Consider the following 22,154-nt stretch of genomic DNA (forward strand, 5'->3'; position numbering starts at 1 on the left):
ACAGATGGCGCTGCAAGTGATGTGAAAGATATAGAAGACAACGCAGTCTGTGGGTGCGCCATTCTGTACGTCGTCTTTCTGCTGTAAGCGTGTGCTGTTCACAACGTGCAAGTGTGCTGTAGACAACATGGTTTATTCCTTAGAACAGAGGATTTTTCTGGTGTTGGAATTCCACCGCCTAGAACACAGTGTTGTTGCAACAAGACGAAGTTTTCAACGGAGGTTTAATGTAACCAAAGGACCGAAAAGCGATACAATAAAGGATCTGTTTGAAAAATTTCAACGGACTGGGAACGTGACGGATGAACGTGCTGGAAAGGTAGGGCGACTGCGTACGGCAACCACAGAGGGCAACGCGCAGCTAGTGCAGCAGGTGATCCAACAGCGGCCTCGGGTTTCCGTTCGCCGTGTTGCAGCTGCGGTCCAAATGACGCCAACGTCCACGTATCGTCTCATGCGCCAGAGTTTACACCTCTATCCATACAAAATTCAAACGCGGCAACCCCTCAGCGCCGCTACCATTGCTGCACGAGAGACATTCGCTAACGATATAGTGCACAGGATTGATGACGGCGATATGCATGTGGGCAGCATTTGGTTTACTGACGAAGCTTATTTTTACCTGGACGGCTTCGTCAATAAACAGAACTGGCGCATATGGGGAACCGAAAAGCCCCATGTTGCAGTCCCATCGTCCCTACATCCTCAAAAAGTACTGGACTGGGCCGCCATTTCTTCCAAAGGAATCATTGGCCCATTTTTCAGATCCGAAACGATTACTGCATCACGCTATCTGGACATTCTTCGTGAATCTGTGGTGGTACAAACTGCCTTAGACGACACTGCGAACACCTCGTGGTTTATGCAAGATGGTGCCCGGCCACATCGCACGGCCGACGTCTTTAATTTCCTGAATGAATATTTCGATGATCGTGTGATTGCTTTGGGCTATCCGAAACATACAGGAGGCAGCGTGGATTGGCCTCCCTATTCGCCAGACATGAACCCCTGTGACTTATTTCTGTGGGGACACTTGAAAGACCAGGTGTACCGCCAGAATCCAGAAACAATTGAACAGCTGAAGCAGTACATCTCATCTGCATGTGAAGCCATTCCGCCAGACACGTTGTCAACGGTTTCGGGTAATTTCATTCAGAGACTACGCCATATTATTGCTACGCATGGTGGATATGTGGAAAATATCGTACTATAGAGTTTCCCAGACCGCAGCGCCATCTGTTGTTGAAAATTCTAACTACTGTAATTTCGAAAGTTTGTCTGCCTGAAAATGTACTGTTGTCCCAAGCATATTGCAACAAACGGTGTGTTTCTATCGCTGCTCGTTTAGTTTTTATTGCCGTTTCAAATATACCGGTCATTTTTTAAACACCCTGTATGTTTGTATTAACATAGGTCAAAGTTCTTCGTTTTCGAGTAATTAATAAAAATTGCCGTTCAACGGCTTTTCAGGTATAAGGCCAACAACTTCAGTAATTTATGCGCCTATTTGCTTCATTGTATGGTGTTCTGTTGTCAGGGAGATTTGTTTACACTTGTCATTCGCCTATCTCAAACATGTTCCTAGTCTACACGTATTACAGGTAGTGAGTTGACTGAAATTTCACCGGTCAAAGACGGCGGGATATTCTTTTTGTGAGCAGGCGGACATGATTCTTATGTACGGCAGCGCGAATGGTAATGGACACAAGCCAACACGACTGTATCATATGTTGTTTCCAGACCCAAGACAGCAGAATCATCCAAACTGTTGTGCTGTGTATCGTTGCTCTGCCAAGACAAGCTTCGTAGCACCACAGGCTATGGATAGAGGAAGACCACGTGTTACTCTGACGCCTCATCAGGGAGAGCACGTTCAATGGACTGTCTAAGAAAAGCCAGGTATCGGCGCAAGACAAGTCGCTCTGGCATTTCGTAGATCGCAAACTTCAGCGTGGAAGATACTTTACTAGCACCTCACGTGTATGTAACATCACCACGTGCTGCGCCCTATGCATGCACATCACCCTCCATGTGATAACTTTTAACTATAATTTGTTGCACAAGCTGCCAGTCCGTTCGTTAACAGACGTGGCAACGTTTGGAAGAGATGGAGTAACAAATTTCTACAGTCAGCACATATGGATCGGTAGCAATCATGTTACAGCAAAGCCCAGACATCAGCACCAGTCTAAGACTAATGTGTGGGCTGGTATTGTACATGGCTGCCTGGTAGGATATACATTCTCCCAGAACGTCTTTCAGGTGCTGTTTTCAGGGACTTTACTCAGAACTACCTCCAAGACCCACTAGAAGATGTGCATTTCAAATAAGAATGTAAATGTGGTTTACACATGCTGGAATTTCAGCACACTTCAGGGTCAGTGTTCGAGATGTAATGGCTGGTATGTACCATGACGGTTGGGTAGATAAGTGACTTCCATGGTCTGCACGTTCCCGCGATCTCAGTTGCCAGCGTTTTTATCTCTGGGGGCACCTAAAGGAACTTGTCTACGCAGGGGACCACGTGGGTACAGAAACATTTCATTGACGAGTCACGAAAGTCTGCGAAACCATTCGAAGCCGTATCTGAAAGGGTGCGGCAGTCCACGATTCGACGTGTGCATGCGTGTCTAGAAGTAAGAGGGGGCCATTTAGAGCGTTTGTTTGTGTGTTGTTGATGAGTTCGTGTGTTCGTGAACTGCATTCAGCTAAATAATAAACCTTCACTAGCAACTAGGAAACTAACGAGTTTCGGATATATCAGGTTTATATGAACTTTTTTTGGTTTGGTATAAGAAACTTGCCCCAAAGCTTGTAAAAGAATTATTGAAATGTGCTTTACATACAATGTTGAAAAAAAGTATTCCATATTTAAAGAAGTTATAGTATGTACCAAAACAGAACAAAAATGTCCTTTGGATATGCATACCTTAAGGGCTATGAGCACTTGTACACCTTCACTTCTGTGAAATACATTCATTCTACTGTAAAGTCTTCGCTATTACGAACGAGCTACAGAATGCAGTAAACAAATGCGAACACGTTATTCTGTCACTGTGAATCAGAAGAGCTCGCCGCCCTTTCTCTCACATGGTCACGATCTCGGCTTTTTATAAGAGATTGGAGTACGTGCACTGACCGCTACGGTCGCAGGTTCGAATCCTGCCTCGGGCATGGATGTGTGTGATGTCCTTAGGTTATTTAGGTTTAAGTAGTTCTAAGTTCTAGGGGACTGATGACCTCGGCAGTTGAGTCCCATAGAGCTCAGAGCCATTTGAACCATCTGAGTACGTGCACTACACTCTCTTGTACACTAATTTTCTTCCTTTCAGGATAAGATATGTCGCTGTATGAGCTCACGAGATGTGGGACGAGTGCACAGAGATATTCAATCAATAATATGTACTGTTACTACATATTCGTTTTCTGCTTCACCCACTGGCAAAGGCGATGTCATTATCAGTAACATGGATTGCTATTTATTAATCAGAAATAAAGTATAAAATGAAAGTTTCAAATTGAAGAATGGACCAATTCCTTACTACGTGCCATTGGGTATTATGGAGATACGAGCAACGTTCAGATGAATTTTATGTTGTAGCTGCAGATCCTCTGCATAAATGAATGTATAAATGTTCGTTTGTTCACAATTGTGCATCCACGAAAGTTCTTGATCGTCTGCTTTGAGACACTGAGAAAACGTTGAACTCTAATATAGGTGTGTTTTTAGGTAGCTATACCTTTTGAGATTTTTTGTAACAACATTTCCCAATTATTCAATTTATGGAAAAAGGTATATCACATATATATATATATATATATATATATATATATATATATATATATATATATATATATATATATATATATATATATATATATATAAAGTGTACATACAGGAGATAATCTACGGTCAAGATACTTCCAGTTCCGCTGCCCTACCAACGTCAAAATATCGAAACATTCGGTCAAAAACTTTGGAAGGTTTGCGATTGGGAACATTTACAGTTTCTATGCAAGTTCAAACGTAGATGCTCGTTTCTTCAAAATTTCAAATCTCCTAAAGTTCCACACAGATTGCTTTAAAATTTTGACACAAAATTGCACACAAATACTCACGTGTCTGCATGTACTACTGGTACGTCATCTGGTATATATGTAATAAAAGAGGAGACGTTCAGAATTGTTAATCTGCGAAAATGCTTGACCGAGTATTTTCAAATTTTGACGGAACGTTGAATTCTAATGCGGCTGTGTTTTTAGGTACCCAATTCTTTAATGTATGTAAATTTTTAATACAAATAGTATATAATATATAACGACAAAATATTATTACCAAAAATCTCAAAATGTACCTTTCCACTTCAGATGGCTGAAGGTCAGAGAGAGGGGGTTGATGGAGCGGTGAGGTGAGATAGACACAGAAAATGGAAACGAGGAGATGGACAGAGAGAGGACAGGAGGAGATGGAGAGAGAGGAGGGCGAGAGGAGAAGGTGGACAGAGAAAGAGGAAGAAGGTGATAGAGAAAGGGAAGGGGGTAAACAAAGAAAGGGGGAGGGGAGGTGAATAGAGACAGGGGAGAGTAGGAGATCAGGACGTAAACACAATTCCCATACATATTAGGGACGTGAGCTTTTTCTTTTCTTTGTTTTCCATTTAAGCAGACCGAGCCACAACAAAGCATGTACGGGTAAGGCTTCTATTTTAGTTATGCGGTCAGATGGGTACGTCGTCCTCACCTGAGCAGTCCCTGAAGGCCCAGCGTGGCGGCCACCGCCGGGGGGCTATCGTCGGAGGCGGCGCAGAGGGCGGGGTCTGTCTGGACGGGGCCGCCGCCGCCGCCGCCGCCTCCGTCGCTGCTCCGCCCCCGCTCTTCGTCGGAGGCGGAACACGAGGACGTAGAAGAAGGCACCGTTGCGGAGGCGGAGGCGTCGGGCGCGAGGTGCTCCGGCTCGGGGGCGGGGGACGGCGAGTCTGCGCCCGGCGTCGGCGCCGCGGAGGCGGACACGGGCGCCGCGACGTCAGCCGCCGCCGGCGACCGCGCCTCCTCCAGCTCCACTGCACAGACAAAGAAGGCGTCGTGTCAGCACAGCAGTGGGGAACAGGTGCGAGGCAAGCAGGGGACACAAAAATAGTATGTGTACATACAGGAGATAAGCTACAGTCAAGATACTTCCAGCTCCGCTGCCACTACCAAAGGTGGCAAAGTACTATGGAACAGGTGAAAGGCAAGCAGTGGAAACGTCAACACTAATATTACATACAGCAGATAAGCTGAAGTCAAGATTCCTCCAGCTTTGCCTCCCCAAGCACTTGACTGCTCGTCTACAATATCTGTGACAGACGTAACATGTTATGCGCACTGTCGCCTCTATTGCCAAACCCTCCGCAGACTTTTGTTGCGGTTGTTGCTGCGGCTTTTTTTGTGGCATTCGTGGTGTCTGCCGGTGCTGTGGCCCGTTCGAGGTCGGTATTACAGTTTAGAATATCATTGTTATGAACACTACAATCTCTGTCAGTGAGTCAGAGTTACTTTGCGTTTGATTTGATTACAGTCTGGGGTGTCTGATTTGTCCGTGGTTTCCGTTTGGGCTCCAGTTGTGCTTGCTTGAGTTACGGTTGTGTTTAGCATCGTTGGGTTCAAGGTCTCACCTTGTATGAATATGATTGGTTTGATACGTCCTTCGCATTTTGTAGTGTCGTATGTGCGTCGTTGTGCTGGAGTGGATGGGTGATCTTGACTCGTTAGCAACGCTGTTTTGTGCAGTTGCTTTGGTTGGTCATGTGTGGTATGGTTTTCTGGTGTGTCGGTATCAGGATTTGGGGTTATCATGTCTATTCTCAGTAGTTCGTCTTCGACTTCGTGTATCCTGTTCATAAGGGTCGTCTGGAATATCATCCAGTACATTCTTTGTCTTTTGATTAGTTTGGCGGCTACTGGTGACATTTGTCCTGTGAGTGTTAGGTCGTCTATGTATTCAGTGATTGCGTGATGGCTGTCCTCCAGGTTTGCATTGTTTATCAAGCCTGGAATGTGACCATTGTTGGGGGTAGTTGTCAGGTAATAGTTTTTGCCTCTTACGCCAGAGTATTGCACGTAGATGGTTTCGGTGCCTGGTGGATGGTGACTTGTATGATCTTGTTTTTTCAGGGATTGATTTATGGAGCATGTTCAGTCGCCATAGTCAGTACTGTCAATTAGTCTATCAAGCAGCTGTTTGTAGGTCTGGCAGACGCCACCCCTGCTCTTATTGCAAATTCGGTTTCTGTTCCTGCACGGGATGCAATCGATGGGCTCTGATGCTCGACAGTCCGCGCGTTTGTGGCCCTTTTTACCACACCTTGAACAGGTCGTACCTGTGTCTGCGCAGGCTTTGGTTGTATGGCCAAGGTCGCAACAGTTGTAACACTGGCTCACTGACGTGAAGTCTTTGACAGATAGAGACTGGAAGTCTATGTACACCCTTCCTTTTTTGGTGAGGTACCAATAAATTCTGGGTGTGACTTCCAACACTTGATGGTTGTATCCCTTTCCTTTGGGCCCTGTGCGGAATCTGATTTTAACGTCTTTGTCGAATTCGTCTTTTGTGAAATCGTCACTGAGATTTTGGTCGTATAGACACTCAAGAAATTCTCTATCCGAGATAGTGTCTGTCACTCGATAGACTACCACCAAAGGTTGCCGCTTTCTGGGCCCCTCACACGCGATATTCTCAATATCTTTCGCCTTTTCTATTATTTTCCTACAGTCCTCCTGTGTTGCTGCTTCGACAATCACAGCTGTCTTCGTGTTTCTTATTGACTTAATGTGTAGGTTGTCTCGTCTTGGATTCATGTTTTTTGTCAACGTTTGTTTTATTGTTTTCGTGTCTTGGTTGTTCAAAATGGTTCAAATGGCTCTGAGCACTAAGGGACTTAACTTCTGATGTCATCAGTCCCCTAGAACTTAGAACTGCTTAAACCTAACTAACCTAAGGACATCACACACATCCATGCCCGAGGCAGGATCCGAACCTGGGACCGTAGCGGTCGCGCGGCGTCAGACTGCAGCGCCTGGAACCGCTCGGCCACCCAGGCCGGCTGTCTTGGTTGTTGGTAGGCTTTATGAAGAGAGTAGATGCCTGCTTGGCTTTTGCCACCTCAATGCGTTTATGTTCTTTGGGTGCGGTGGAGAGTGCCGCAGCGTATGTTAGTGTCTTGGCCGGTTGCTGTGCCTGTTCAGTAAGCTTTCCTGTCAGTTCCCTAATTTGGTCCCTGAGATCTTGGTTTATTTCAGCGAGTGTTCTATTGTCTTTCTCGAGTTTGTTGACTTGTTCTGTGAGAGACTCAATTTTAAAGGTCCTTCACTGGGTCAGCTGAGTGTTGAAGTTCGCGCAGTAGATCTTTGTTCTAGCGCGAACGTGAACCTCATGCGCCGCCGCCTGCAGACGGCATGTGAAGCTCTAAGTACATGGGCCACAAAGTGACGCCTGAAATACAATGCCAGCAAAAGCCAGGCAATCATTATTACGAGGAAAAGAATCCCCAACGACCTACAGCCGGTGCGGATCATGGGAGGCCCCATCACATGGACCCGCACTGCGAAATACCTTGGGGTGACCCTGGATAGGAGCCTCACGTGGGGACCACACATAAGGGACATTGTGGGTAAAGCCTATGGCAGATTGAGAGCGCTATACCCAATCCTGAACCCGAAGACAACCCTACCCACACGCTGCGGCATTACGCTGTTTCTCGCCCTTATAAGGCCGGTGATGGAGTATGCGGCAGTAGTGTGGGGCAACGCGGCAGACTGCCACATCCGGAGATTACAGGGCCTCCAGGGTAGAGTGCTTAGGATGGTCATGAAACTCCCGCGTGATTTTCCCAATAGGGAGTTGCATACCACCACTGGAGTGCAGCCAATAAAGGAAAGAATAAGACAGACCGCTCAATTTTTCTATGAGAAATCACAGCAGTCAGAGAACAGACTAGTCTCGAACTTCGGGAACCAGATACATAGAAGGGGCACCACAAGATGGCCCGACCTGCTACGGCAGTAAAAACCACTACAGTAACGACTATTAACTAACATAAAATGCTCATCACAAAATAGGACCTACATACACGATAGGCCCACTCAAACACATATTAGGAAACGCAGGAATAGTGCAAAGCACTTAACTTGCTTAACCTAGAGGTAGTCAGGCACTATCCAATTAGGTAATGAGCGGAGTGTGCTGTTGCAGCAGCTCGACCTTTGCTTCTGATGACTTGAGTTGGAAAGCCAAAGGGAATATTTTATTCCTTATCGTATTCAGTACTCTACTCGATACGTGTTTGGCCTTTAATTCTGCCCCAATGCCATTTAATAGCTCGTCAATTGCAGCGATCTTCTGGCTCGGTGACATGACGGCATATTCGTGGGCACCAGACGCCATGCCTATAGGCGATGCTTTGCTACTGGTGCTGCTCTGCGCTCTACTAAGCGTCCCTTTCGTGGACTTGCGTGTGGTGTTAGCACCACTTAGTTGGCGTGCTCGATCCAGGATTGCGGATCTGTGTTATAGTTCTTAAAGATTGACCTTTATTTGGTCCATTTTCATGAATGATGATGAAATGATGAGGACAAGACAAACAGCCAGTCATCTCGAGGCAGGTGAAAATCCTTGACCCTGCCGGGAATGCGAATTTAGAGATGGCAGTATTAGAGGAGCAACGCGTCTGCATTAAAGTTTAGGGGGAACTTCAAAAGCCGGCCGAAGTGGCCGTGCGGTTCTAGGCGCTGCAGTCTGGAACCGCGAGACCGCTACGGTCGCAGGTTCGAATCCTGCCTCGGGCATGGATGTGCGTGATGTCCTTAGGTTGGTTAGGTTTAACTAGTTCTAAGTACTGGGGGTCTAATGACCTCAGGAGTCCCATAGTGCTCAGAGCCATTTGAACCATTTTGAACTTCAAAAAACCTTTACAGAGGCACACCAATTCATGCAGAAAGCCTGCGGTCATGAGTGCCTTAACCATACTCGTTGTTACGAACGGTTCAGACGGTTTAAAAATGGCCGGACGGAAGCTAAAGAAGAGCCTCATTCAGAACGCCGACGCTCATGCTAGGAACGACAACGAAGCTGTGCGTGACGATCGAAGGCTGACTGTCCGAGGGACTGCAGAAGAACGCAACATGTCAGTTGGATCGTGACACGAAGTCCTGACACAGCATCGTGGAATGCATGGTTTTGCTGCCGAGTTCCTCCCGTGGTTCACGAGTCGAGATCACAAAGACCTTCGCGTCGCAAACTGTGAAGAGCTTTTGGATCGTGCAAATGAGGACGAGGTGTTCCTTAAGAGAATCATAACTGGATATGAGACATGGGTCTACGGTTGTGATGTTGAGACCAAGGTTCAATCTTCGCAATGGGTGGGGGAAGGTATTCCAGGTCAGGTCAAATGTCAAAGACGTGCTGATAATTTTCTTTGACTTTGTAGCAATAATTCATCATGAACTCGTGCTACAGAGACAAATTGATTGGCTTATTTCAATAGTGGTACAAGTACATTACCTCCACATTTCTGCCTATAATGCTTCTGAAATTAATGATCCAAACAAACAGAAAGAAAGGTTCATCTCTAGCAGGAAGCCATATGCTTGAATACTTCTGGGATCTTAACTGCAGATTTTGCAGCGCTCATTTAATTTTAAGACTCTGTATCTCAAAATGAACAAAACTGGACTCGAAAATTCCTGGCAGATTAAAATTGTGTGCCTGACCGAGACTCGAACTCGGGACATTTGCCTTTCCCGGGCAAGTGCTCTACCAACTTTTTTTAAAAATCTTATTCCGTTTTTTTTTTTTTTTGCATCTGCTCTGTGCGGACGTCGCAAGACACCCGTTTCAGTTCGTCGTTGAGCCATTAACTCAGTTTTTTTATTGCAGAGGGCCATCTAACCCTCTGACACCAACTGAGCTATCCAAGCACGACTCACGCCCCGTCCCCACAGCTTTACTTCTGCCAGTACCTCGTCTCCTACGTCCCTATCTTGTCGTGCTTGGGTAGCTCAGTTTGTAGAGCACTTGCCCGAGAAAGACGAGGGTCCCGAGTTCGAGTCTCTGTCCGGCACATAGTTCTAATCTGCCAGGAAGTTTCATACCAGCGCACACTCCGCTGCTCAGTGAAAATCTCATTCTAAAAATGGACTTGTACCACTACTGAAATAAGCCCTTAAACTGTTAATCGATGCCTGTGAGAAAATATGAGAAGGAAACGGCCTGTAATGCCGTGAGACAATTCACGGCTCTTGCATCACGACAGCGCGGGTGCTACGGTCGCAGGTTCGAATCCTGCCTCGGGCATGAATGTGTGTGATGTCCTTAGGTTAGTTAGGTTTAAGCAGTCATAAGTCTAGGAAACTGATGACCTCAGATGTTAAGCCCCATAGTGCTTAGAGCCATTTGAATCATTTTTTTTTTTTTTGCATCCAATTACTAGGCTAAATTCAAAGCCAGTTACCTCTCCTGACTGATATATTCTGTAGTTACTGCCTCCCTACTGTCAAAACACGTAATACCTTGAATCAGATAGCCTCCAAGTACCTCCAAGCTTTCGTTATTAAAGATGTTGCAACTGAAACGTTACTCATACCTTTGGTATCAACGAGTGCGGCTTGTGACCTGTTTATTCTGCAGCTGCTTACAGCACGGTGTAACCTCCCAACAGATAAAAAAAAATATAATTACGTATATAGCATTCACATTTAGCGTAACCTACCAACAGATAAATTCCGTAACCTACCAATAATACAATGTGATTAACCTCTCAATGAAATTGCTGCTCACTTATAAACTTTCTATAATTGGCTGTGAATTTAAACTGGTAAATTTTGGACGTCAGCAGTGCTGCGTCACGGCCTTGAAAATTCATTCTGAATAAAAATGAAAATTCTTACCTCAATAAGGTCGCCGGATAAAAATGGCTCTGAGCACTATGGGACTTGATATCTTAAGTCATCAGTCCCCTAGAACTCAGAACTACTTAAACCTAACTAATCTAAGGACATCACACACATGCATGCCCGAGGTAGGATTCGAACCTGCGACCGTAGCAGTCCCGCGGTTCCGGACTGTAGCGCCTAGAACCGCTCGGCCACCTCGGCCGTCGGTCGCCGGATAACGCAATATAGATCTGCTCCTATAAGAAATTTTTCTGGCACAACCCAGTGCAATGCTGGCCGATAGATTTGTCATGTATAAAAAGAAACAACTGATTTTTCTTTACAATAATCGGGATGACCATGGATTGGAGAAATCAGTAAATTCTTTAAATTGAAATGAATGATTGTCAAAAGTTACTCTTTATGAGAAAGATTATTATTACGAGATTTTCTTAAAACGTTTACATGAGACATGGTATAACAATAGTATATATACGTGAGGCTGCTTTTACCTTATACTACATCGCTCAGGCACCGCCATAGCTCCCCACGAGCGGCCCAGCCAACTCCATACACCAGACTGCTAGCTACTACCTACTCCTACTGCCATACAGTTCCTACTGCAGCCAACACCGCTCTTTGGTCTGAGATTCTCTTATAGCTTACATATCGCAGACAGCGCGTGAGCAAAAAACACCTAGTCATGGACCTCTCACAACGGCCCGGCAGTTTTCAGATGGTTCAAATGGCTCTGAGCGCTATTGGACTTAACATCTGAGGTCATCAGTCCCCTAGACTTAGAACTACTTAAAGCTAACTAACCTAAGGACATCACATACATCCATGCCCGAGGCAGGATTCGAACCTGCGACCGTAGCGGTCGCGCTGCTCCATACTGTAGCGCCTAGAACCGCTCGGCCACCCCGGCTGTTTTCAATCAGGATCAAATGTGGTTGACGTTTTTATTTTGTGGCGAGAAGGGTGTAAGGAGAAATGTTCCCTACCGACAATCCTGTCGCCGCGAAACATTTCACATGACGGCACAGCAGAGGGACGAGGGGACCCTGCAGTTCCGAAGCCGTGTCCGCTGTTTACTGGACCGCGAAGCCATCGCGTTGGCGCCATACGGGCCGCGATTGTGGCATTGTCGGCGGGCAAAACCGGTCGCAAATAAAACAAGAAAATAAAAAAAGGTAAATTATATATTTCGGCGCATCGCGGCGCGGCTCTGGCCTGGATGCGTGTTTATTGTAATAGGAAGTGTGTTGTCGGGGCACCGGGCGCGCAGACAGCTACAACCGCCCCCGGGGCTTGTCAACGAATAAAATTTGCGTTTGTTTTTCGCTTTGGCGCTGTTTGAAGCACCCGCCCCCGCGCACCGGGCCACTTTTCGGCCGCGCCCGCACGCGCCGTGTGCCATGTTTTTGTACTAGTTTTCTTTTTTTTGGTGGGAGGGGGGAGGGAGGGGCTGGTTCACATGTGAAGGGGTGGTGGCGGTGGTGTGCGGGGGTGGAATAAATAAATGTTGAGAGAGGGGATGGGTGCCGTTGTAGCGACAGGGGCGATGTTTTTTGAAGGGCCCTGCACGGCGACATTACACCGGCTGTCGCTGCCGGGGGCCCGTCGATGTGCGCGTCGCTGGCGTGCGGTCTCCGGCCGAGAGCCCTCAGTGCGATGTGGTGTGACGTCACGCGTGCGGCCGCAAAGTTCCCCTGTTAGGTGAGCGGAGAGCGGCGACTGCAAAGTGTGCACGCAACAAGCACTACAGAGACAGCGGCAGCGTGGAAAAAGCGTGTCACTCTAGAGACAGCCATTGAAGAGTGGAACTAACGTCGTATTGGCCGATATTTTTCCCGGTTCCACTGTTAGAGTGCTTTTCTGATCAGATACCTTCAGCAATACCTCGGTCAATATCTCCGCACATTTTTGGGTGTCTAAACTACAGACTTTAGGAAAGTGAAGGTCACTTAGCGTCTCCTACGCAGTTCCGTCTCTCATTTCCAAATTAATGAATCCCGAAAACTTGAACAACTCTATGGAACACTGAGTGCCCAACCTTAGCTTAGTGCATCAGGGAAGTCTTATTAAGGAAGCTCAAGCAAATACAGCCGGTTGGACCTCAAGGCAAGTTACAAGGAATATGACAACTGGATCGTGGAACGTCATATTGGCTGATATTGTTCACGGTTCCGGCGTCTGTCTCCTTTTTTCAACAGATACCTTCAGCAATACCTCGGTCAGTATCCTCGCTCATTTATGGGCATCTAAACTACAGACTTCCGTCTCTCACCTCCGTGCTGATGATTATGGGAATTGGATCGTGGAAAGTACAGATGTTATACAGAATTCGAGCCCCTGGAAGTCTGACGGAAATAGTGAAAACATGCAAAGTGGGGATCATGGCTTTGCAAGAGGTAAGATGGCCTGGACAGTCTGCTTTCCATAAACAGCAGCGACCTATGCACTGCAGCGGCCACAATAGTGAACACACTGGATAACTAGTGATAGTATTTGAAGCAATAAGTCTACGGCTTATCTTAGAATAAAGATTAAGGAAAGGCAAACTTATATTTTTAGCATTGGTAGACTTAGAGAAAGCTTTTGACAATGTTGACTGGAATACTCTCTTTCAAATTCTGAATGTGTCACGGGTAAAATACAGGGAGCGAAAGGCTATTTACAATTTGTAAAGGAACCAGATGGCAGTTATAGGAGTCGAGGGACATGAAAGGGAAGCAGTGGTTGGGAAGGGAGTGAGACACGGTTGTGGCCTATACCCGATGTTATTCAATCTGTATATTGATCAAGCAGTAAAGGAAACAAAAGAAAAGTTCGGATTAGGCATTAAAATCCATGGAGAAGAAATAAAAACTGTGAGGTTCGCCGATGACATTGTAATTCAGTCAGAGACAGCAAAGGACCTGGAAGAGCAGTTGAACGGAATGGATAGTGTCTTGAAAGGAGGAGGATATAAGATGAACATCAACAAAAGGAAAACGAGGATAATGGAATGTAGTCGAATTAAGTCGGGTGATGCTGAGGGAATTAGATTACGAAATGAGACGCTTAAAGTAGTAAAGGAGTTTTGCTATTTGGGGAGCAAAATAACTGATGATGGTCGAAGTAGAGAGGATATCAAATGTAGACTGGCAATGGCAAGGAAAGCGTTTCTGAAGAAGAGAAATTTGTTAATATCGAGTATAGATTTAAGTGTCAGGAAGTCGTTTCTGAAAGTATTTGTATGGAGTGTAGCCATGTATGGAAGTGAAACATGGACGGTAAATACTTTGGACAAGAAGAGAATAGAAGCTTTCGAAATGTGGTGCTACAGAAGAATGCTGAAGATTAGATGGGTAGATCACATAACTAATGAGGAGGTACTGAATAAAATTGGGGAGGAGTTTGTGGCAGAACTTGACAAGAAGAAGAGACCGGTTGGTAAGACATGTTCTGAGGCATCAAGGGGTCACAAATTTAGCATTGGAGGGCAGCGTAGAGGGTAAAAATCGTAAAAAAAAGTAGGGCAGGAGTGGGTCTTCTCCCTACCACCTATAAATACAGGAACCATAAAGAGAGCAGTAACAACTGACACCGTTTGTAAAATTTTGTAGCTTCATTTACTATCACAGTTTCTAGCATGTGGTTTCAAGTTAAGTACATACATGAAATGACCGTGGTGTCACCCACAACAATACTAGGATCCAAACTGATGACGTACAAATAGATACCAGGGATGGTTCTGATTACTAGACTGCCGTAGTTTCAAAGCTGCTAATGTGAACTCTGATCATTCCCCCACACAGCAAAATTTAGAGGGGGAATTTCAAATGCACATGGAGTTAAAGGAGACATACAAAATACGTATAATGTCTTCATAACTTTAGGATCTTTCGAAGGCTGAACACCTAGCTATTTATTTTGAACAATAGACTGACAGGAATTCTGCAGAACTATACTCATAACTTGAATGAGCAGTGGAACAAAGACAGTCTGTTGCAAAGGAAGTGACTGGTATAGAACAACAGCCCAGAAGGAATTGATGGTATGATGAAGATTGCCCGAGGGTAACAAGAATAAACAATGAAGCATGTGAAGAGATGCAAGCCAGAAGATCAAGAACGCTTGTGGATGACTGCAGAGAAAAAAGGCGTGTTGAAAAGCGGATTCTGAAAGCAAAGAAGAGAGGCTCTCTCGAAAGACACTTGCAGGACATTAATCACTGAGTAACTCCTATGAAAGCAGGAAATTCTATAGAAAGGTGCCAGCCGCAGTGGCTGAGCAATTATAGGCACTTCAGTCTGGAACCGCGCGACTGCTACGGTCGCAGGTTCGAATCCTGCCTCGCGCATGGCTGTGTGTGATGTCCTTAGGTTAGTTAGGTTTAAGTAGTTCTAAGTTCTAGGGGACTGATGACCTCAGATGTTAAGTCCCATAGTGCTTAGAGCTATTTGAACCAATTCTCAATTGCATACTGGGAAGTTAAAATATGTCTGACCTGTCCGTGACATGTGTCATCGTCGACAATACGTATTTCTGGTCTCACAGACCAGTTGTCGCAATACAGGATACAAGTACATATACAAGACAAGTAAAAGGCTGACACTGTGCACCATGAGAAACCATTAGCATACAGTGTGGAGTATTCAACAACTGATATAATATATGCTGGTGATCTGAATTTATCACGTATGTCAATGTCACCTGATGAACAGAAGTGATGAATGCAGGTCATAAGAATACATTAGCTGTTGACTACAGCACTGCTTTCTCATCACTCACAATGCCCGTCTCTCTCTCTCTCTCTCTCTCTGCCCCGGTATATACATATATATATACCGGGGGAGAGAGCGAGAGAGAGATATATACCGGGTGATCATAAAGTCAGTATAAATTTGAAAACTTAATAAACCATGGAATAATGTAGATAGAGAGGTAAAAATTGACGCACACGCTTGGAATGACACGGGATTTTATTAGAAAAAAAAACAAAAACAAAGTTCACCAAATGTCCGACAGATGACGCTGGACAGCAAAACGTCAGTAACTGCTACCGTGACGGGTGAGAAGTACGTCGATATGTAACAGAATTGCATCATCCCCAGCCTGACTGATAAACACCTGCTGGAACGTACGATGTTTATGCAGGATGGCGCTCCACCCCCATATTGCTAGACGCGTGGAAGATCTCTTGCGCGCGTCGTTTGGTGGTGATCGTGTGCTCAGCCGTCAGTTTCGTCATGCTTGGCCTCCCAGGTCCCCAGACCTCAGTCCGTGCGATTATTGGCTTTAGGGTTACGTGATGTCGCAATTGTATCATGATCGACCGACATCTCTAGGGATACTGAAAGACAACATCCGACTCCGGACATGCTTTACAGTGTTGTTCACAACACTATTCCTCGACTGCACCTATTGTTGAGGAATGATGGTGGACATATTGAGCATCACCTGTAAAGAACATCATCTTTGCTTTGTCTTGCTTTGTTATGCTAATTACTGCTATTCTGCTCAGTTGAAGCGCCGTCTGTCGAACATTTTTTGAATTTTTGTATTTTTTTTTTTTTTGTTCTAATAAAACCGAATGTCATTCCAAGCATGTGTGTCAATTTGCACCTCTCTGTCTACATTATTCCGTGATTTATTCAGTTTTCAAATTTATACTGACTTTTTGATCACCCGGTATCTATATGCCAGCGTCCTTGCCGAGTGGTAACATTGGTTCCTGTCAGATCACCGAAGTTAAGTGCTGTCGGGTTGGGCTAGCACTTGGATGGGTGACCATCCACTCTGCCGAGCGCTTTTGGGAGTGGTAACATTGGTTCCTGTCAGATCACCGAAGTTAAGTGCTGTCGGGTTGGGCTAGCACTTGGATGGGTGACCATCCACTCTGCCGAGCGCTTTTGGGAAGCGGCGTGCACTCAGCCCCCGCAAGGCAAAACTGAGAAGTAATATCTATCTCTTAAACTAACATACGGTCGGGAGAGCGGTGTGCTGACCACATGCCGCTACATACCCTCATCCAGTGACAGCTGTGGGATGAGGATGACACGGCGGCCGGTCGGTACCGTTCGGCCTTCATGGCCTGTTCGGGCGGAGTTCCCTCAGTGCGCGATTCCTACTCGCAGTTCGCACATTATCTTTACGTTCGTGTCACGAGAAATTCAGGAAAGGTGGTTCTTTCTTATTAAATGATAACTCGTTCATCAAGCCGGGTGGTGGTAATTGGGATACCGACTGCGGATAGCAGGAGACTTTGGCTTGGCGACGTAGACGGACCCCTTCCCTCCCCCGCACTGGATTGTGACAGCTGCCTCCCCCCCTCCCCTCTCCTCCCCTCCCCACCCACCACCCCCACCACGCGACACGGCCCACCTCGCGCTGAGGCGACACGTCCCTAGCTGTTTTCGGTGTCGCGCCAGAAATTTATGGAGCGCCACGCTGTGGCTTTCCCGTGTCGGCCCCCCTGCGGCAGCCAGCCTCGCAACCACCCTCCGCCACGCACCCACTCACGCACTCTGCTGCTGACGCAGTATTTCACGCGGCGCTGCTATCGCGCTCAGGTACGTTAATTGGACCCCCGGGCGGAGTGCGGAGCAGGAGTAAGAGGCGGCGACAGGCCTTGGAAAAGCTGTCGGCCACAAATCAGACGGCCGGCGCGAGCCGACGCGAACCGGTGAACGTGAACGTGACGGCTGAGCCGCTGCCAGAAATACTGTCCCGCGTCTCCCCGTAAATGCCCAGATCCTCTACTGCGACAAAAACACACTGCGGAAGTCGTACGTTTCCCCGTGGATGGTCTGTCCCTCATCGTAAGGCGAGATACCATGTTTCGCGACATTATTGAAACCCAGTGAGCTGTGGGCACAGGCTAAGACCGCTTCACACCCGTCAGTGACGTGACAGAGAATGTGACTACTAGTGAATGACCGACCGTGATGCCACAGAGACGTCTATTCACGATGGTGGTGGTGATGATGATGATGTTTGGTATATGGGGCACTCAACTGCGGGGTCATCAGCACCCAAACAAAGTCCCAATTTCTAAACAGTCCAATTTTGTTCACAGTCCAATCTAACCACTGTCACGATGATGATGAAATGGTGAGGACAACACAAACACGCAGTCCCAGAGCAGAGAAAATCCCCAACTCGGCCGGGAATCGAACCTGGGACCCCGTGATCCAGAGGCAGCAAAGCTAACCACTAGACCGCGAGCTGCGGACCCTATTCACAATGGTCAGCGCTTCTTCCGGAGTGTGACAATGAGCTTGGTGAAGTTCTTGGACTAAGCTCTAGTGTTAATTGCTGTGATTCTGGTTGGTTGGGTTGTTTGGGGGCAGGGCACCAAACAACGAGTTCATCGGTTCGACTGGATTATGGAGGGATGGGGAACGAAGTTGGCCTTGCCTTTTCAAAGGAACCATCCCGGCATTTGCCTGAAGAATTTTAGGGAAATCGTGAAGACCTAATTCAGGGTGGACGGACGGGGGTTGAACCGTCGTCCTACCGAATGCGAGTCCAGTGTGCTAACCACTGCGCCATCCCACTCGGTCGTGATTTTGGATGAACAAGTCGAAAAACAACTAAAAAAACGAAAGTGGGTTCATCAGGCGTGGAAAAATAGAGCAACAGAAGGTGAATCTGACACTTTGTACAGCGAACTGGTCGACGACGGAGCAAAGTTTTTTGGACATTTCAGAATGTCAGCAATTTCATTCAGCTTATTACTGAACAAGAAGTTCATTTAAAAAAGGGTTACCCGCACTCGAGGAAAGCCATGACTCCAAGAGAAAGGCTCGCCGTTTGCTTCAGTTTAGTTAGTGTATAGGGTGCTTTCGTAAAATGGTGCAAAAATTTAACAGGACATTGGGGATGATCCACTGAACAATTTGTGGTAGGGAACCTGGGGTCGGAGAAGCCAGATTAAGGAGATGTTGTTGTTGCGATCTTCAGTCCTGAGACTGGCTTGATGCAGTTCTCCATGCTACTCTATCCTGTGCAAGCTTCTTCATCTCCCAGTACTTACTGCAACCTACATCCTTCTGAATCTGCTTATTGTATTCATCTCTTGGTCTCCCTCTACGATTTTTACCCTCCACACTGCCCTCCAATGCTAAATTGGTGATCCCTCGGTGTCTCAGAATATGTCCTACCAACCGATCCCTTCCTTCTAGTCCAGTTGTGCCACAAGCTCCTCTTCTCCCCAATTCTATTCACTACTTCCTCATTAGTTATGCGATCTACCCATCTAATCTTCAGCATACAATGTCATCGAGGAACCGCAAGGTTTTTATTTCTTCTCCATGGATTTTAATACCTACTCCGAATTTTTCTTTTGTTTCCTTTACTGCTTGCTCAATATACAGGTTGATTAACATCGGGGAGAGGCTACAACGCTGTCTCACTTCCTTCGCAACCACTGCTTCCCTTAAGGAGATAATAGGAATAAAATCACATTACTGTGTACTTTTTCATTACATTAGTTAACTGCAAATACCATCATTGGCACTATGAACGCAGCATTTGTACTGTGTCTTGCAAAATGTGCTGAAACTGACAACCATTAAACTCAGTGCGAGCATGACATCGGAGAACAAGATTTTGACGCATCCTGACAAATATCCCTGGTGTGTTTCGGATCACATCACAGGCTGTCACAATTATGGCGACTAATTCCATGTCTGTATCCACTGGAATCTCATACACAAGAGACTTAAGATACCCCCACAGAAAATGATGGAAGGTATTCAGGTCAGGCGACCTCGTAGAATAGGACTTCCCCTTCAAATCCAGCGACCACGAAATATTGTACTGATACTGCTCCATCGTGTTGTACTGTACGCCTCTGAATAACACTGAGGAATGAGCGGATCTGTCGTTGATTCACAGCACATTCTTCATGGGACAGTGTAAATACGATGCAACGGAGCTACATTATGGAAAAGTAAATTAAACAAAACCTGCATTACCTTTGAAAGGGTACAGTACCGCCTGACATTGAAAATAGGTACAACATACTTCATTATTTTTGTCAGAACAACACATTCTTTTTGTAAAATAACTCAATTTCAATTAATACAGCGAAGCCGGATACCAGTGTGGGAAAGAATGACAATTTATTTATTTAATTGATCACATGTGCACTCCCACAAAATAAATCCCTACATCCAGTTTGGTGAGATCTGTGAAATGAATGAATGTATGGTCATCTGCTAACCGCAGACAGTGAATTTGAATATATGATCATCTTTGAGACGATCCTTTGGCCACCTTTGGTGGAACCAAAGAGATGAAACTTACCTGAGCTTTGAGCGCCTGAAATGTGGCTGACCAATACGGTAGCAAGGTGCTCCCCCACTTCAGCAGAGGTGCAAGAGGACCTGAAGAACGGCCATGTTTCAGCACTCTGCCGCTGGATCTTGTCCTGTTAAGAACTGTCTTAGTTGTGCTCCGTAAAGACAAAAGAGTGGAGACATGGTATGCATGTGGAATATTTAAGAGTAGTTTGAAATAATAATTTCTCTATTTCAGGAACTTTTGTGGGGAGAATTAAATGTCAGGCAGGTAATATTAATGGGATCGTAGTAATCTTCGGAAGTGACCAACGGTCACAATGAAACCACGTGTAGCAATAAGTTGAAATACTTAAGTTAAGCTGAATTACTAGCGTGTGTACTATAAGTTGAAATATTTAAGAAATTGCGTGTGCAGGACTTGAAATTAGAGACGAGTACTTCCACGTGGTGAGTACTGCGTGAGTCTCAATCTGTGTATGAGACAAAGGATAAAGAGAAGTACTCGTCCATGGTATCAGTTGAGGACTCGCGTGTGTGATGAATATGTTCTTAATATTACTTTGCGTGATATGTTTCCGTGTGATGCTTGATTCAAACTATAATACTCTGAGAGAGAAGCAAGGTGAGTCAGCCGTCTATCCAGCAACGCCGCTTGGCTTGCATTGCGCAGGAAGACGTGCATATATCTCCAGAGTTCATAGTAGGAAAATAGAACTACGAAGTGGGGCAGTGTCGTGTGAAACTGGGATAAATATTAACTGAAGTGGGAAAGCTGAAAGTGATAATGTTGTGACTATTCCCTGTGTTGTATTTCATGTTGTAGTGTGGTGTATGTCATGTAATTTAAGTATGTGTGGTTTGCATGGGAGAGTAGCAAGGTAGTTTCAAAAGATTAATGGGTTATGCTTGTTCCTTCTGTATCGCTCGATCTGGAGGGAAGTTTCGTGATGATGGTGATTGTGAGAGTCGAAGTTTGAAGTATAATAAAAGATCCACCATCCTATCCAGAAAGTGCACTGTAGCGTTAAATAATTACGAGACCATAAGGTAGAGAATCACCAATGTAAAGCCATGCCCACTGGGCAGAATTTCTCATGTGTTATTGTTGTAGGTTATAGAATTTGTGTGTCTAGGTTATAGAATTTATCGGAATAAATAAGATAGTGACTAGAAAAAGACTGGTGGCCTTTTCCTTCGAATTGTATGTTGTCATGATATCCAGAATTTATAATGTGTGCGCCACTCATATTCAGTGCGATGGCCACGTGTTGATAAAAGCTGTTAAATAAAAAAAAAAAAAAAAAAAAGATGTGGTATTGCCAGTGCGTAGTGAACAGTCAGCGTTCTGTAAATTACTGATAGTCAGAAGTGCGTTTCCGTTGCGTATTAGTCATACTGGAGGATAATTTGTAACTTAATTGAGAGTACGAGAGTTCATATTACTCGATAAATAAGAATGAATCCACTCGCTTGGCAGACCACTCATCTTGCAGGCCTGACTGCTTGATGCCACAGTATGAGCAAGGCATGTGGGTGCCTCTCACCTTCCAGAGCGAAGTAAAGAATGTACATGCAAATAAACAGCACAGTACGTGTAAAATAGTACGCATGGTAACTGTAAATAAGCATGAAAGCAGCAATGCTAAACAAACCGGTAGTCAAGTTTATTTCCGTATCTCCTTAACCTGGCTTCGTCGACCCCAGGTTCCCTATCTCAATTGTTCTCTCGTTCAGTGGAGCATCCTCTATGTCCCGTCAAATTTTTGCATGCTCTTATGGAAACGGTTATGTCACTATTGTCTACCGTTTTTCACATATTTGCCTACTTGAAATGAGCTACACACTATTTCATTTAGCTATCACATAGGGCATAGTACGGTTCACAAGGTCGTACGAGCAATCTGAAAGATCCAGAATGAGATTTTCACTCTGCAGCGGAGTGTGCGCTGA

At 45.6% G+C, this 22,154-nt stretch overlaps 1 protein-coding gene across 1 annotated transcript in view; it reads right to left on the bottom strand.

The window, feature by feature from the left end:
- LOC126427994 (spidroin-2-like) overlaps nt 1–22,154 on the bottom strand; it is a 63,413-nt gene that overhangs the window by 4,751 nt on the left and 36,508 nt on the right. The window contains exon 2 of the mRNA XM_050089878.1: nt 4,742–5,060. Coding sequence (XP_049945835.1) covers nt 4,742–5,060 — 319 coding nt within the window. The remainder of the gene's footprint in view (nt 1–4,741; nt 5,061–22,154) is intronic.

This window comes from Schistocerca serialis, chromosome 12 (genome assembly GCF_023864345.2).
Source record: "Schistocerca serialis cubense isolate TAMUIC-IGC-003099 chromosome 12, iqSchSeri2.2, whole genome shotgun sequence".
In the NCBI taxonomy this organism is placed as follows: Eukaryota; Metazoa; Arthropoda; class Insecta; order Orthoptera; family Acrididae; genus Schistocerca; species Schistocerca serialis.